Consider the following 14,286-nt stretch of genomic DNA (forward strand, 5'->3'; position numbering starts at 1 on the left):
AATTGCAATCTCATGTCGCTCAACGAAACAAACACTAGTGGCCACATCTTCCAATCACTCAGAAATACTTGCCCTCCATGAAGCCAGTCGTGAATGCGTTTGGTTAAGGTCGGTGATCCATCACATCCGAAGCACATGTGCCCTTCCCTCAGCAACAGACACTCCAACAATCCTGAATGAGGACAATGCAGCTTGTATTGCTCAGATCACAGGAGGGTATATCAAGGGTGACAGGACTAAGCACATATCACCAAAGTTTTTCTATACACACGAGCTCCAGAAGAGTCAAGAAATCAAAGTCAGACAAATCCGCTCAAGCGATAACCTGGCAGATCTCTTCACTAAATCATTGCCGAAATGTACATTCCAAAAGTTAGTGCATGGCATTGGATTACGACAACTCTACAAGAAATCAAGTTGGAGCATGCAAAATTAAGGGGAGCATTCAAGAGTCCTCTAACACAGCACATATGCGCGTTGTACTCTTTTTCCTTCGACTAGGGTTTTTTTCCACCGGGTTTTTCCTAGCAAGGTTTTAACGAGGCAACATGAGCGCATTACCCTTATGTCCCAAATAAAGTTGTACTCTTTTTCCTTCGCTTAGGTTTTTTCCCACTAGGTTTTTCCAAGCAAGGTTTTAATGAGGCAACCAATCTAGGGACATGTGGTCTTCAAGGGGGAGTGTTATAAAGAAGTGAAGCCCACATAAATAGCTATAGGGCATTAGTCAAAAGATGGAGATATATATAGAGGTATTAGTCAAAAGATGGGATAATGATGTTGGGGAGAAATCATTATGTCTCTCTTAAAAGTCATTTGCTTTGCCTATAAATAGACATTATATTTGCTTGTAAACATACGGAAGAGAAGAAGAGAAAGAGTGAGAGTCAGAGAGAAGAGAAAGAGTGGAGTCTATCTGAGGAGAAATTCTGTCAGTGTAAACACCACAAAGAGAAATATAATTCCACTCCCAATATTACAGTAGTACTTCTTATTTTCTGATTATTCTAGTTTTATAACAGTGTGCTCATACTTCCACAATCATTGAACAATATTATTACATCAAGCAAGCAATTGACCTTAAGTAGTTTGTTTGATAATGACAAATTTAATGGCTAATTATAAGACACCTACAAGATACCTATATACCTGAGAATATGGTATGCTTCGATATAGAATACTGCATGCGTATTATTTTAATATAAACGATGTTGGGAGAAGAGGAATCAAACACAGAAATGACCATTGTTGTAATTACCCAATTGTAACAAGGGACATTAAAATATAAAAAAACAAAAAAAAAACAGGAAGAGGGATTTTTGGCTCGGTGGGCCTGTCTAGTGATGGGCCAAGTCGTCAAGGCTAATATTGGGACAGCCTCTAAATTAAAGAGTTAGCGGCCGAATCACGCGTGTAACGGGCGGGTAGATTGTTCATTATCATTAAACAGAAGAGAAAACTTTTGGCGCCTGAGAGACGTTCATTTCTCAAAAAGGGCAAAATCAAAAACCCAAAACCAAAAATACTCTGCACAATCCGAGTGTGTGATTCTCACTTTCTAAGTTTCTGTTCAAGAATGGCGTTGGAGGATGACGACTGGGACTTGAGTGCCGAAGAACTCGATTCTCTTGAACGAGACGCTTTCCAGAAACTCGCTCAGCAACGCATCAACTCTGCTTCTGCTTGTTCTTCCTCTTCTTTTTCTTCTTCACATAATCACCACCAGCTGCATCAGTCTTTTCCTTCCACTATCAACAACAGTAACAGGAATTGCTTCCAAGGCTCCCCTGCGAAACCCATTCCCAATTATCTTCCTAACAAGGTGGAACTTTTCTTTTTTCCTGTTTCCTTCTTGAAGTTTCTAGGGTTTCAGAGACCTGATTAATTGACAGTGTTCTCTCTTTTTCACTTTGTTCTTTCTCCATTTCTGAATTTTGAATTATTACATGCTTTTGGACTTTTAAAAAATATATATATATAAAATAAAAGTTAACACCTTCATTACTTCCATTGGTGTGCCGTTTGTCATTTTCTTTTTTAGGATGTGTTGTTATATACATTTTTATTTGGCAACAATGCAGGTAGCACCTTTGTCTCCTGGGACCAGAGTATTACCTTCATTAGTCCCATGTAAAGTAAATCTTGGTCAGTTTCCTCCTTTGCCATTTCAATTGCTTTGAACTTTTCTCTATTACTTCAGTGTCAAAATTCATCTCTTTCCAAGAAAAAAATGTGTATGACACCTACTTTGACTGCTTCATTTTTAGTGCAATTGTATTAATAACGAATGGAGGTTCCTACTCTTAAAAGGACAAAAATGTTTTTTTTCTTCATATTTAATCGTTTTCTCTTAAATTTTGAAAACGGATCAGGAAGAAACATCCCACCTTGACAATCACCAATGGTTGAATCTTCCAATTTGATACCATTCTGAACTTTTTGCATTCAACTGATTATATTACTTGCTGGTTGCACTGTTCTGCCTGCTGACATTAAGTAATTTCTGTATAACTCTTGGCTCCTTTCTTCCACTTGTTGCCATTTTGCAAGAAGATGAGCGTCCGAAGGAGCTACCTAAGCTCTCTGTCAAATTTTTTCTTCATGCTAGTGGAAACATTGCCGCAAAGTTTCCTTATGACCAGGTATTCCTTCTATTTGCTTAGACAATGCTCATTTACAACTTGTCAAACTCTTTGTTTGCTTTATCGATTATCTTCTATCTTGCACCAGGTGCTAGTAGGTGCTGTCCGCAAGATCCCCAAATCCATATGGAATGCAAAAGAGAGGTATACCTCCCCAACTCCCTTTATCTTCATACTTTTGGTTCATTGGTTGTGTCTTTTACAAACGCTGGACATGTTGTGAGTTGGAGCCCAATCCAGATGTAATAGTGTTGAAACTGCAGGTTGTGGATGTTCCCTATATCTTCTTTGTCACCAGCAGAAAAAATTCTTCATGAAACTTCTGGTGTTAATGTTGAGGTGATAACTCTTGTTCTTTTCCAGTTTCTATTCAGGCTTTGCATGATGATTCTAAATTAATATAAATTGAGTTTCATTGTATACACTGTTACCATTTATGTTTGAAGTTCACCAAAAACTTCAACTTTACCATATTTGATATTTTGTTTCAAATTTGTGCAGGTAGATAACTTGGATCCCTTAGTTCACCGCGCTATTGCTGCTGCGTTTGTTGTTCCAGACATTCGAGGTAAATGGTGATTATGCCAGTATTAATGAAGTTCAATTCATGCATAACGGAAAGAACTGTCGTTTTTAGTTTTCAATTTCACTTAATTCTCTGGTGGAATGCATAATTTATAAATAAATATCTGAAACATGTAATTCAGAGAAGAAAAAGAAAAAAGAAAGATAGTCAAAAACATGTCTTTGAGTCCTATAATTGGATGGTACACTCATGAGTTACAGGTTTTATCTTTTTCAATCTCAATTGTGGTATCCTATATCTTTGCTCTGTTTTAAAGTAACATGTTTTATACTTATTTTCATTTCCTTTTCTTTTTTTTAACTTCTGCATTCTATTTTCTGAAGCTATTTTGTAATTGTTGTCTTCTGTTGGTGTCTTCACTGTCCAGACCAATATGACAGGATACCTAGTTGCATTGAATCAAAGCTCTTGCCATTTCAGCGAGAAGGTGTTAGGTATATTGTGAATCTGGAGATTTCTCCTTATTTGATGACTGTTGTGTGACTTGAATGTATAATTATGCTTTTCTGATAATGTTGAGGATTTTTATTTATCTTTTTTTTGTTCCCATAAAATATTTAGTCATTTTCTTATTTATTCATTTGTAACTTTTTCTGTATTGTTCTTTTTTAGGTTCATCTTGCAGCATGGAGGGCGTGCTCTTCTTGCAGATGAAATGGGATTGGGAAAGACTTTACAGGCAAGAAATTTTTCATGTGAACCCTTTCTGTACCTTCAATCATTTAAATGGTCCCAAAAAATCAATCCTGCATGTCAAAGTACTTTCTACAAGTCTCCCATTCCTGATCTTTTCCAAGCAGCTCCTAGTCTCAAGGATTTTGACTTTTTAGAACTTTATTAGTATTGTCACCTAAGAACACTAATGAAATTGAACCACATTAGGTGAGTGCTTCCTATCGTTATATGTATTATAGCCGGTAAATGTGAGAAACTTTAGTAATCAGAAGAAATTTGGAGGACAGACGAAGAATACTTAGGGTTTCTTTTATTGCCGGGAGACTAGAGAGATGGAGAAGAAAAAAAGAGAGTAGAATATGGATGACAAAGTATAGATAGAAATATCAGGGGACCAAGGTATTCAACAACACTTAATTTTCACTCATAAAAAGTCTGATTTGCTTTACAAGAGGTAGCCTTATAAGCTTCAAAAACCCCGCAGACTTTAAGAAACTATAAAAGACACTATCAATAATAGAAGATTCTTAGGAAAAGTAAAAGATGATAAGTCTATCTTAGACTCAAATGCATCAACTCTTAATAACTCTTTTATCTCTTAGATTGACTTTTTGGCTAACTCTTAAATGGCATTGAAAATACTCATTGGCGGACATCGCAAATTGGGTGATGCATATGATTATGTTGGGTTGCAGATGTCAGAAATGTTAGTAACTAGAATAATTGATACCATTTCTAGTAACTCTAATAATAGGGAACATTGGTGTTATGTGTTACCAATATGGTGGAATTTCCTCTAGCTTAGTCATAAGGGGATTTGTAACAATATAGTAAAAAGCCCTCCTTGGGGTTGAAATTTACATCAACAAAAGCATTCCAAATTCTTCCTTAAATTGAAACCTTACACTCTTTATTATTATTTTTCAGGCTATTGCTGTTGCATCTTGTGTTCGTGACTCATGGCCTGTTCTTATACTAACACCATCTTCCTTGCGTCTACAATGGGCATCTGTAAGTGCATTATCCACTTCTGTTATTGAGAAGGTTGATCTTGCCCAAAATGATGTGCTCTTCTGCTTTCTTGCAGATGATTCAACAATGGATGAACATTCCTTCATCAGATATACTTGTATGCCATCCGCTATCCCTGCATAAATGTTCTAGTCTCTTCTTGACTATGCAGCTTGAATATTGTTTACATTGTCACTGGTCTGATGTGTTATTATAAACTTGATATTAGAATTTCACTGTCATCAGGTTGTTTTGTCTCAATGTGGGGGTTCGAACAGAAGCGGATTTACAGTCGTATCCTCAAACACCAAAGGGACCATTCATCTTGATGGCCTTTTTAACATCATCTCCTATGATGTAGTCCCTAAATTACAGAATTTACTAATGGCGTCAGAGTTCAAGGTGAGAATTGAAACAATCAGCTTAAAGTTCTTTTTACATTCTTTAGTATACACAACACAATCTTATTATCTTGGATCATCACTTGTGTAAGAACAGAGACTATATAATGTTTTCCTTCCAAAAGAGCTCAAGCCTCTATTAAGTTAACAAATGTAAATGTGTGCCTAAAACAGTCATTAAGAAATCCTGTTGGTATTTGTTCCCTCTTTTTCCTACTGATTGCATATGCTGCTTTTTATGATATTTTTTGTTTAGGTTGTGATTGCAGATGAGTCGCACTTCCTAAAAAATGCTCAAGCAAAGAGGACAACTGCCTCCCTTCCTGTCATAAAGGTCTTTCTCTTGTGAACTGATGACTAGCTTGCAACTGCTAACTTTTTCTCTCCGTACTTCTGAAACCCTTAGAGCAATCATCGTAGACCTGTACTTTGAGGTGTACTACTCCTAAGGTTTCTTTCAAATATGGACTGGAGAAGTAACTATCGTTCAGAGTGAATTTGATTCTTTAAATAGTAAAGTCCACTTTGGTAAACAATGCAATAGGATGAAAACTCAGTAGGGGTATATTTGATATCTCTCTCTTTCTCTCTCTCTCACTTGTCAACAATTACAGAAGGCTCAATATGCAATATTGTTAAGTGGAACTCCTGCTTTGTCCCGACCAATTGAACTATTTAAACAGGTACTTCTAAATCCTAATTGAGAAGCTGCATATATTTATCTGTATCTTGAACTTGATCATTCGTTTACAAATTTCTGTGAACTTAACAGCTGGAAGCCTTGTATCCTGATGTATACAAAAGTGTTCACGAATATGGTAATCGATATTGCAAAGGCGTAAGTCACTATTTCTTTACCTTGTAGATGTTCTATCAGGTCGTAAGGGATTTTGTTGGTTACTGTTTTGAAATTTCAGGGAACATTTGGATTGTATCAAGGTGCAAGTAACCATGAAGAACTGCATAATTTGATGAAAGCAACGGTGATGATTCGTAGACTGAAAAATGATGTTCTCTCCGAGCTTCCTGTGAAGCGCAGGCAACAGGTCAGTGTCTGTGTTTTGTCAAATCTGCTTTTTCACATGTGAGATGCCCTTAGTAGTCCTGTTACAATTGCTGATCTTTATTATGTCCTCTCCCCTTGCTTATCTCAGGTCTTCTTAGATTTGGCTGAAAAGGACATGAAACAAATTAATGCTTTATTTCGTGAGGTAATGAAAGTCACTGGTAGTATGTTTATGTCTAACACTCTTTAGTCAAGTTGCTATGGCTTCTTGAAGTTCCAACTAGCTGAACTATATTTGTGCCATTTATGCTGTTATCTTATATGAAGCCTTGTAATTTTGTTTCTCTACTTCCAATATCCTGACATTGGGCTGGAATCTCAATGGCACAGGTCTGGTTCATGAATTTTCAACTTTGGATTAAACTGGCAAACAATGAGGAACTGAACAGAAATCAAAGTAAAAAGATGACAAGAGACACAAGTACTTAAAAGGCATCGCCCATATTTCCACCATTGAATGTTTTTGAAGAGCATATATGGGATTTTGGAAACCAATTAAGTTATTGAGAAATTAATAGATTGGCATGAAGTCAAGAAAACACTTTAGGACTCTGATGAACTATTTAGAAAAACCCAACCCATCGAGATGACAAATATGCCCACAAATAGATTTGAAATACATTTTTACACTGGACCAGCAATAGCATTATGATTCCACTACTGCATGTTAGAAAAAGTAATATTGTATCTTCTAAGCCCAGTCTACTTTTGATAGACCTGCAAAACTGCATAACCCTTGCTTCCACTTTATGTTGCAGTTGGACCCCCCCTAACAGAACTTATAATTGTCAAAACTAAGGTTTCACATGAAAATACCCTTTTGTTTTGGTTATCTCCTTGTATCATGCTAAGATAGGTATTCTGATTCTGAAATTTCTTTTTTCTCTATCTTTTATCAGTTGTATGATTTCTTGGCTGTGGCACCATATTCATTCACATCATTTATGTGCCATGTAAAGTTTGCTTGTTAGTCTGTTTCTGAAACTTAAGAAAAATTATAGTAGGCATAGCTGATGCTTATCATCTGTTTTGTAGTTGGAGGTGGTAAAAGCGAAAATTAAGGCCTGCCAAATAAAAGAGGAGGTTGATTCACTGAAATTTGCTGAGAAGAATCTTATTAATAAGGTATTCATGCAAGTTATGCTTATAGCCTAGGCACATGGGGCCAACATGGTTGCTAATTTTGGCGTTGCATGCTAGCCACCGCATTTCTTATTCTTAGTTTTGATTATAAATTATAATTGGATAGCTAACTTTGAACCCTTTAACAACCTCATGTTGTGCTCCAGATATATACTGATTCTGCTGAGGCCAAGATCCCAGCAGTTCTGGATTACCTGGGGACTGTGATTGAGGTACTTCACCCCATGTTGATATATCTTTCTCTCTTTTGTTTTTTTTTCTGAAGTGCTTTTGTTTCTTCAACATTAGTGTAGTCTGCATATTTTATATAATGGTTCTTGCAGGCAGGCTGCAAGTTTCTAGTATTTGCACACCATCAGTCCATGATTGATTCGATTTATCAGTTTCTTCTGGTAAGGCCACATTCATTCATACTTTACTTGAGGATTGATCAATTCTTATAAGAACTTCCAAATTTCCAGAAGAAAAAAGTGGGTTGCATTCGAATTGACGGAAGTATCCCTACAGTGTCGAGGCAAGCTTATGTTACAGAATTTCAAGAAAAAGATTCTGTCAAGGCAGCAGTGGTATTGCAGTTTGCTTCGTTTATATAAATTGTTTTTTGTGTAATCTAACTGAGCTCTGTTGAAAGTTAGATTGTAAAACAAAACAAAAAAGAAAGTAAAAAAGTTGTACTGAAAATTTTGGAATACTCATCTTAGGTCTGATTCTGTGATTAAAGTCTAATATTCATCTTTTGAATATCATCATGCAGCTATCTATCAAAGCTGGCGGTGTTGGATTAACTTTGACAGCTGCAAGCACCGTTATTTTTGCAGAACTCTCATGGACTCCTGGTGACCTAATTCAAGCTGAAGATCGTGCTCATAGAATTGGCCAGGTAAAGTTTATTGAATTCTGAAGCATTTATGCATCAATAAAAAATATTGACGTCTTCAACAATTCATGTTTCCAAGGGTGGTTGGTGTAATATGTTCTGCTCATGCTTTTAGGTGTCTTCGGTCAATATATATTATCTTCTAGCAAACGACACAGTAGATGACATAATATGGTAAGCTTTTACACAATTGTTTGTTTTCCAATCGTTTTGATGGTTTTTGTAACTCTAATCCTTTTCTCTCTCTTCAGGGATGTTGTTCAGAGCAAGTTGGAAAATCTAGGACAGGTAATTTCATCCCTTTTTGGGGAGCTTCTTAAATACAGACAAAGCACTGCACACACCTTACGCCTTACTATTCTCTGATCCCTCTGCTGATCTCAGGGGCAAAACATTTTTTTTCCTTGAATAGTTAACTGAACTCTGGTTTTTGGACAATCAGATGCTTGATGGCCATGAGAATACGTTGCAAGTTTCAACCAGCCAGCCGCCGCAAAGCAGCCCTGCAAAGCAGAAAACCCTCGACTCTTACATGAAGCGTTGCAACAGCCAGGAAGACTCTGAAAATCATCCCCAGTTCAAAAACCCAAGGCACTGAATGAAGGCTGTACAATGCGGTAACCTACTGGCATGGAATTTTGCCAGTTTGAAATGTGGAGAGCACAATAGAAGCCGAACTAGTTGGGTTAATACAGCACCTAAGGCTCAGTTGTAAAACGCCACCATCTGGGTATATACAGTAAGAACAAGAGGAATTATATGAAAAGTTATGGCTCAGAGTTTTCAACATTCCTGTGGTCACTTTTTTGTTTATATGTGCTATTATATCTTGCCTTGGTTTAACTAAAGTTAATGTAGACATAACAGCAAATTTGTATACCGTCATTCTGCATGCATGCTTAACATAGACATGATTAATGAATAGATTTTTGGTGAATTTCCTTTAAAATATTAATTTTTTTTTACACAAATCTAAACTACTCTAAAGTACAAAAGAGATGATCTAACTCTGGTGAAAGGTACAAAAGAGATGATCTAACTCTGGTGAAAGGGACGGGCACACTGCCTTATCTAAATGGTCTAACCGATATATGCTAACAAGATTAGTTCCTCATGTTCTTAAACTTGTCAAGAAAAAAATCAGAAGTTAGACGTCAAGGAAGGAGTTTTGAAATAATAATGAAGAAACACTAGATAATTATGACATTAGATAAATGTAACGATGATGAAACAGAGATTATGAAATATGGGAGTCGATTCTATTAATTTATTGGCAAACAGTACGTGAATATGAAATCCTAAACATTTAAGATGATCTCAAGTCAAATTATCCTACCTCATGAAATAGTTTTAAATTTGAATATACAACTTTATTAAATTGCTTAAAAATAATTTAACTCTTAACTTTTTGTTGTGATTTTTTTTTTTGGAGTTAATTTTTACTCGTACCTTTGTGATTTATTTTTTTTTGTGAACAAATAAAAATAAATAAAAATAAAAATTCTACAAACACAATTTTATTTCACTTAAAAATGAAACATTAAATAAAAATGAAGCCATAACACAAATTGAAGCAGCAGCACACAAAAAACAAAAAAGAAATAAAACAAAGATGGAATTGATCTTTCTCTCTCTCCCACTAAGTACTAACTATTCGGACACGATCTCTCTCTCTCTCTCTCCAATATTAACTCTCCCACAATAAGCCGTTGGATGTCAACGGTACTATTATCTGGGCCGTTGGATCTCAAAGTTAAAAGTACAGAGGCACTACTTCCTTAATTACCACAACTGACTCTCCGGATTTCTCTCAAATTAAAAATAAAATAAAAGAAAAGGAGTTTCCAGATTCCGTGAGTGAGATGCTCGAAGCTAAAAGTTGACAAGCACTAGTTGTTTAATTACCACATTGATTTCGTGAGTGAGATGCTCGCCAAGGAAACTTATAAATAGCAGTGAGTGAGATGCTCTTTGTTCGCAACAACACTTAGAGAAATTCAGACAAAAACTTCACTTCAAACTTGAATTCTCTTCTACTCTCTCTTTTCTTGTGTTCTTTCATTATCAGCAGCATCAAGCAATGGAAGAGTCTCTTGTGCCGTTCGGTTTTCGTTTCAGACCCTCCGATGAAGAGATTGTGGGTTCCTTTCTCTACCCGTTTTTGGTAGAGAGCAAGCCCTTCATGTCGCTATACAACAATTTCTTGCATGCCTGCAATCTCTTCGGCAACAAGACAGAGCCTTCGGAGATCTGGAAAAAATACGGAGGGCCGCAACTCGTTGATACAGACTTGTACTTCATCTCCAAGCTCAAGAAGTTAACCCCCAAGCGGATGGATCGAAGGATTGGCAACGGGGGTACTTGGAGCGAAACTGAATCCTCCAAATTGGTTCATGAAAAGGTCTCTGGAAATCCCAACCCAAACCCCATTGGCCGAAAGAGAAAGTTTCGCTACGAGAATAAAGGTTCCGAGGATCACACAGGGTGGCTACTAGATGAATATAGTCTTTTCGATGGTCCCAAGAATGACTACAATCAACGTAGTTACGATTTTGATTTTGTCATTTGTCGGATGAGGAAGAACGATAGGGTCGGGATCAAGGCAACAAATCTAAAGCGTGGATCACAAGATAAAGAAGAAAAGAAGATGACCACAAACAAAAAGATGAAAACAGATGATCAAATGGGATCAACAGAATCATCATCTCAACAAGGCTGCTCTTCTAGTCCAATTGGTGGTGATCTTGTGGGCTCTGATCCGATTGATCTGACAATCTTTGAGGAAAATACGATGGCCGACATGGAACAACTACTTGGTGAAGCTTGGAGCCCAAGTAATTATGAGGATGCAGTCTCTTATGATGTTGATCCGATTGGTGAAACCCAAATTAACTTTGAGAATGAGGAAAATACGAGGGCCGACATGGAACAACTACTCGGTGAAGCTTGGAGCCCAAGTAACATTGAGAATGTGGTTTCTCATGATGTTGATCCGATTGGTGAAACCCAAATTAACTTTGAGAATGAGGAAAATACGATGGCCGACATGGAACAACTACTTGGTGAAGCTTGGAGCCCAAGTAACTTTGAGAATGTGGTTTCTCATGATGTTGATCCGATTGGTGAAACCCAAAGTAGCCAATTGTCTAACTGGTCCCAAGCGGTATTAAATCAGCTCCTGGTTGGTGTATAAGGAATTAATTCTACAAGTGATGGCTGTAGCTCTCTAATTTTAAATGTGTGCAGAGAACTGAGTATTGATGAATATATTTGTACCACGATTTTTATCGGCTTTAATTTCTTTAATTGTGTACCTTTTTGAGTTATCAATGAACTGATTCTATTTGTCTAGTAAATTTACTCTTAATTTGTTAATTTGACCAAATATTGCTAGCTAGTTGTAACTTAAAATTGCTCTAATTAACTTGGAAACACCAGTATGCCAACAAAGAATTAGCAACACTTCCAGTCTCTTAATTCATTGAAGTGAGTAAAAAAGATCTTTTATTTCATTCAAACTGTAAGACTTGAACCAGAAGGCTATTACTATATATTACAAATTCCTCTAAATTATTCTACCAAACCATAAAATCGTCAAACATATTAAATGGCTTCTGCATAGGGGATGGGTTGTCAAATCTATTACCTCAGCTCCACAAGGCCGGAGATAGCTTCTGCTGGGAGACTGATCATCATCTGCAACTATAGCTGTCGATTGTTCCCTTGCAGGTCGGCCCAAATCAACACTCATGTCATCAGAAGATCCACACAAACCTATATCTTTAGTTACTTCTGTGTCAAATGAGGTAGTGCCATTTGAAGATGGCATTCTCACTGGCGATGCCATAAAACCAAATTGCTCTGTACAATCCTCTCTTACTACTTCACTGCATCCATATGCTTCGTTAATTATCTTGCCAGTATCATCCTGCTGATCATCTGCTGAACTTTGAACTATAAGATCTGATAATGTTTCTTCTGTCATGTACGTCATCACATTCTTTTCCATTATACCACTCATCTTCTCCTACTTCCTTACTGCATCCATGTACTTCATTCATTCATTCTTATGCCACTATCACTCTGCTGATCATCTGCTGAATTATGAGTCCTGGTCCAATAATGTTTCTTCGGGTAGTGTACTGGAATTCATATCTTCATCACATTCCCTTTCATGACACCACTCATCTTCATTTTCCAAAAGGTCATCAGACGGTTTAGTACAGGAAGGAAGCTCATCCATAGAGCAGACTTTGACCTTCATCTGTTCCGGAAGTCGTGGACAACCAGCAGAATGTTTGGTGTACTGGGTTGAAAAGAATTTTACAGTGATGTTCAAGCTGATGATACATAGAAACAATATCACTTTCCATCAATAACAGCAAAAGCATATGTATATATTCATCCATTCACAACTCACAAGGAAGATAACAAGATGATACCTCTGCCAAGGAGGGAGAGTGAGCATGGTGTATGCAAGTTTGATCTTACTGACAAGCCCTCGTGGTGATTTAAAGCTTGCAGCAGCCTGCCTAACCGCCTTCGATACAGTTTGGTGCTGCCAGGCCCATTCAAACAGCAAAGTTCCAAAGGGAACATTAGAAAGAAGGTCCCAAATTTCCAATTAATATCAATCCTAAAATAATGATAAAAAACCTTCAATCCCAATTTGTCAAATCTGGTGCCTACTCAATACGGGTCCCAATCAAGCTGGAAATATGACACATAATTATCAGAATATAATTCTCAAGAAATTTGTCCCAATCAATCAAATTAAAGACACAAACAGATCATACAGAGCAATCCATAGACAAGTTATATGTAAAGAGAACAAAAGAAAGAAATGAAGAGACCTGGAGAGCAGAAACGTTAGTTGGGAAACCATAGATGCACAACACCATCTCCCATGGACGCTTCCGCTTCGTTCTCCAAGCACCTTGCGCTATTTCACCATTGTGCTGTCTTATACGACGCCGTGGGTTCACTGTGAATCTGTATCAGAATCACCCAAATAAGCACAAACAAAGGCACAGAGTTCAAGTGGGCTCTCTTATTACTCCAAGCTCTCCAAGAAAGTCTCAAACTTTAAAGAAGTTCATATCGAAAATGTTCAAATCAAGATTGATCTTATTATTCTCAACAGATCGGGAATTTGAAAAAAGAAAAAGAAAAAGGAATTGGGGGAAGATGGAAGGTACCGAATATAGGTGTGGCCTTTGTAGCGGGGGCTACGAGAGCTCAACAGATAGCATGCGAAGAATCGTCCTTCTTCTGCTTCTTCCTCCTCCGCGATTAGGGTTTCTGGGATTTCATATATTAGCAATCTACATTTATGATTGTTTGCACTCAAATAGTGAAGGAATTTGTAGTTATGCAGATTTCGAATGTAGATGGAAAGTTTTAGAAGCCCGGGAATATTCAGTGCTGATTTCTTATATTTATAATGCAGCAGAAGAATCGCAGACCAAGAAGGTTTTCGTACAGCATGTAGAGACAGTAAGCAGCTTTGACACCACTGTTGATGTTGTGAAATCGTTTGTGGTGAGTATGGCAGTCCCCCTGTTGACTTCGTTCTGTAACTCTTCTTAACAAGCATGTGTAGAGGAGTACCACATGTAAGATGCTGTACGTGATTCTCAGGTAGCTACTACTAAGAAGTTGGGAAAATTGTCTAATCGTTTCTTTTAGGACAATAATTCTGATGGTGTGTGTGATCGTGTTGATGTCGAGGAAAGATGTAATGAGTTGCCACAGGAGGAGTTAGTTCTCTACTAATGAGCTCTTGCCCTTCTGTATTTCCTAGAGTCTAGTTGAAATTCCATGTGCTGTTTCGTAGATTGAATCAGATTTATCTGCTAACAGCTCCGAACAAGGTTGTTTTTTAC

General features: G+C 37.2%; 2 protein-coding genes across 4 annotated transcripts; one reads left to right on the forward strand and one right to left on the reverse strand.

Moving 5' to 3' along the window:
- On the forward strand, window positions 1,209-9,344 carry LOC18791396 (SWI/SNF-related matrix-associated actin-dependent regulator of chromatin subfamily A-like protein 1). 2 transcript variants are annotated; one of them, XM_020554933.1, is made up of 24 exons: window positions 1,209-1,822; window positions 2,082-2,145; window positions 2,551-2,642; window positions 2,731-2,786; window positions 2,906-2,981; window positions 3,144-3,210; window positions 3,596-3,662; window positions 3,841-3,907; window positions 4,831-4,914; window positions 4,991-5,032; window positions 5,161-5,316; window positions 5,572-5,649; window positions 5,930-5,998; window positions 6,088-6,153; window positions 6,233-6,361; window positions 6,470-6,526; window positions 7,417-7,506; window positions 7,671-7,736; window positions 7,848-7,916; window positions 7,986-8,090; window positions 8,279-8,404; window positions 8,517-8,575; window positions 8,653-8,689; window positions 8,844-9,344. In XM_020554933.1, the coding sequence occupies exons 1-24, from the start codon at window positions 1,577-1,579 to the stop codon at window positions 8,997-8,999; spliced, it is 2,124 nt and encodes a 707-aa protein (XP_020410522.1). In that variant the 5' UTR covers window positions 1,209-1,576; the 3' UTR covers window positions 9,000-9,344. The 2 variants fall into 2 exon arrangements, with proteins under 2 accessions (XP_020410522.1, XP_020410528.1); XM_020554939.1 differs by having other exon boundaries at window positions 2,554-2,642.
- Window positions 11,879-14,280, reverse strand: LOC18790094 (structure-specific endonuclease subunit SLX1). Of its 2 annotated transcripts, none has more exons than XM_020567743.1 (4): window positions 13,600-14,280; window positions 13,255-13,393; window positions 12,844-12,959; window positions 11,879-12,741 (listed from the first exon to the last, which is right to left on the reverse strand). In XM_020567743.1, the coding sequence occupies exons 1-4, from the start codon at window positions 13,995-13,997 to the stop codon at window positions 12,504-12,506; spliced, it is 891 nt and encodes a 296-aa protein (XP_020423332.1). In that variant the 5' UTR covers window positions 13,998-14,280; the 3' UTR covers window positions 11,879-12,503. The 2 variants fall into 2 exon arrangements, with proteins under 2 accessions (XP_020423332.1, XP_020423330.1); XM_020567741.1 differs by having other exon boundaries at window positions 12,844-12,977.

The sequence above is a fragment of the Prunus persica genome, chromosome G1, assembly GCF_000346465.2.
Source record: "Prunus persica cultivar Lovell chromosome G1, Prunus_persica_NCBIv2, whole genome shotgun sequence".
Taxonomy (NCBI): domain Eukaryota; kingdom Viridiplantae; phylum Streptophyta; class Magnoliopsida; order Rosales; family Rosaceae; genus Prunus; species Prunus persica.

Excerpts from the sequence above, each read along its gene's own strand:
- LOC18791396 (XM_020554933.1), top strand. The coding sequence starts at position 1,577 with ATGGCGTTGGAGGATGACGACTGGGACTTGAGTGCCGAAGAACTCGAT. Across the intron at positions 3,663-3,840 it reads TTTCAGCGAGAAGGTGTTAG|GTTCATCTTGCAGCATGGAG; the intron begins GTATATTGTGAA and ends GTTCTTTTTTAG. Across the intron at positions 5,317-5,571 it reads TAATGGCGTCAGAGTTCAAG|GTTGTGATTGCAGATGAGTC; the intron begins GTGAGAATTGAA and ends TTTTTTGTTTAG.
- LOC18790094 (XM_020567741.1), bottom strand. The coding sequence starts at position 13,997 with ATGCTTGTTAAGAAGAGTTACAGAACGAAGTCAACAGGGGGACTGCCA. Across the intron at positions 12,978-13,254 it reads CTAACGTTTCTGCTCTCCAG|TTTGAATGGGCCTGGCAGCA; the intron begins GTCTCTTCATTT and ends GGAACTTTGCTG. Across the intron at positions 12,742-12,843 it reads ACTCTCCCTCCTTGGCAGAG|CTTGAACATCACTGTAAAAT; the intron begins GTATCATCTTGT and ends ATGTATCATCAG.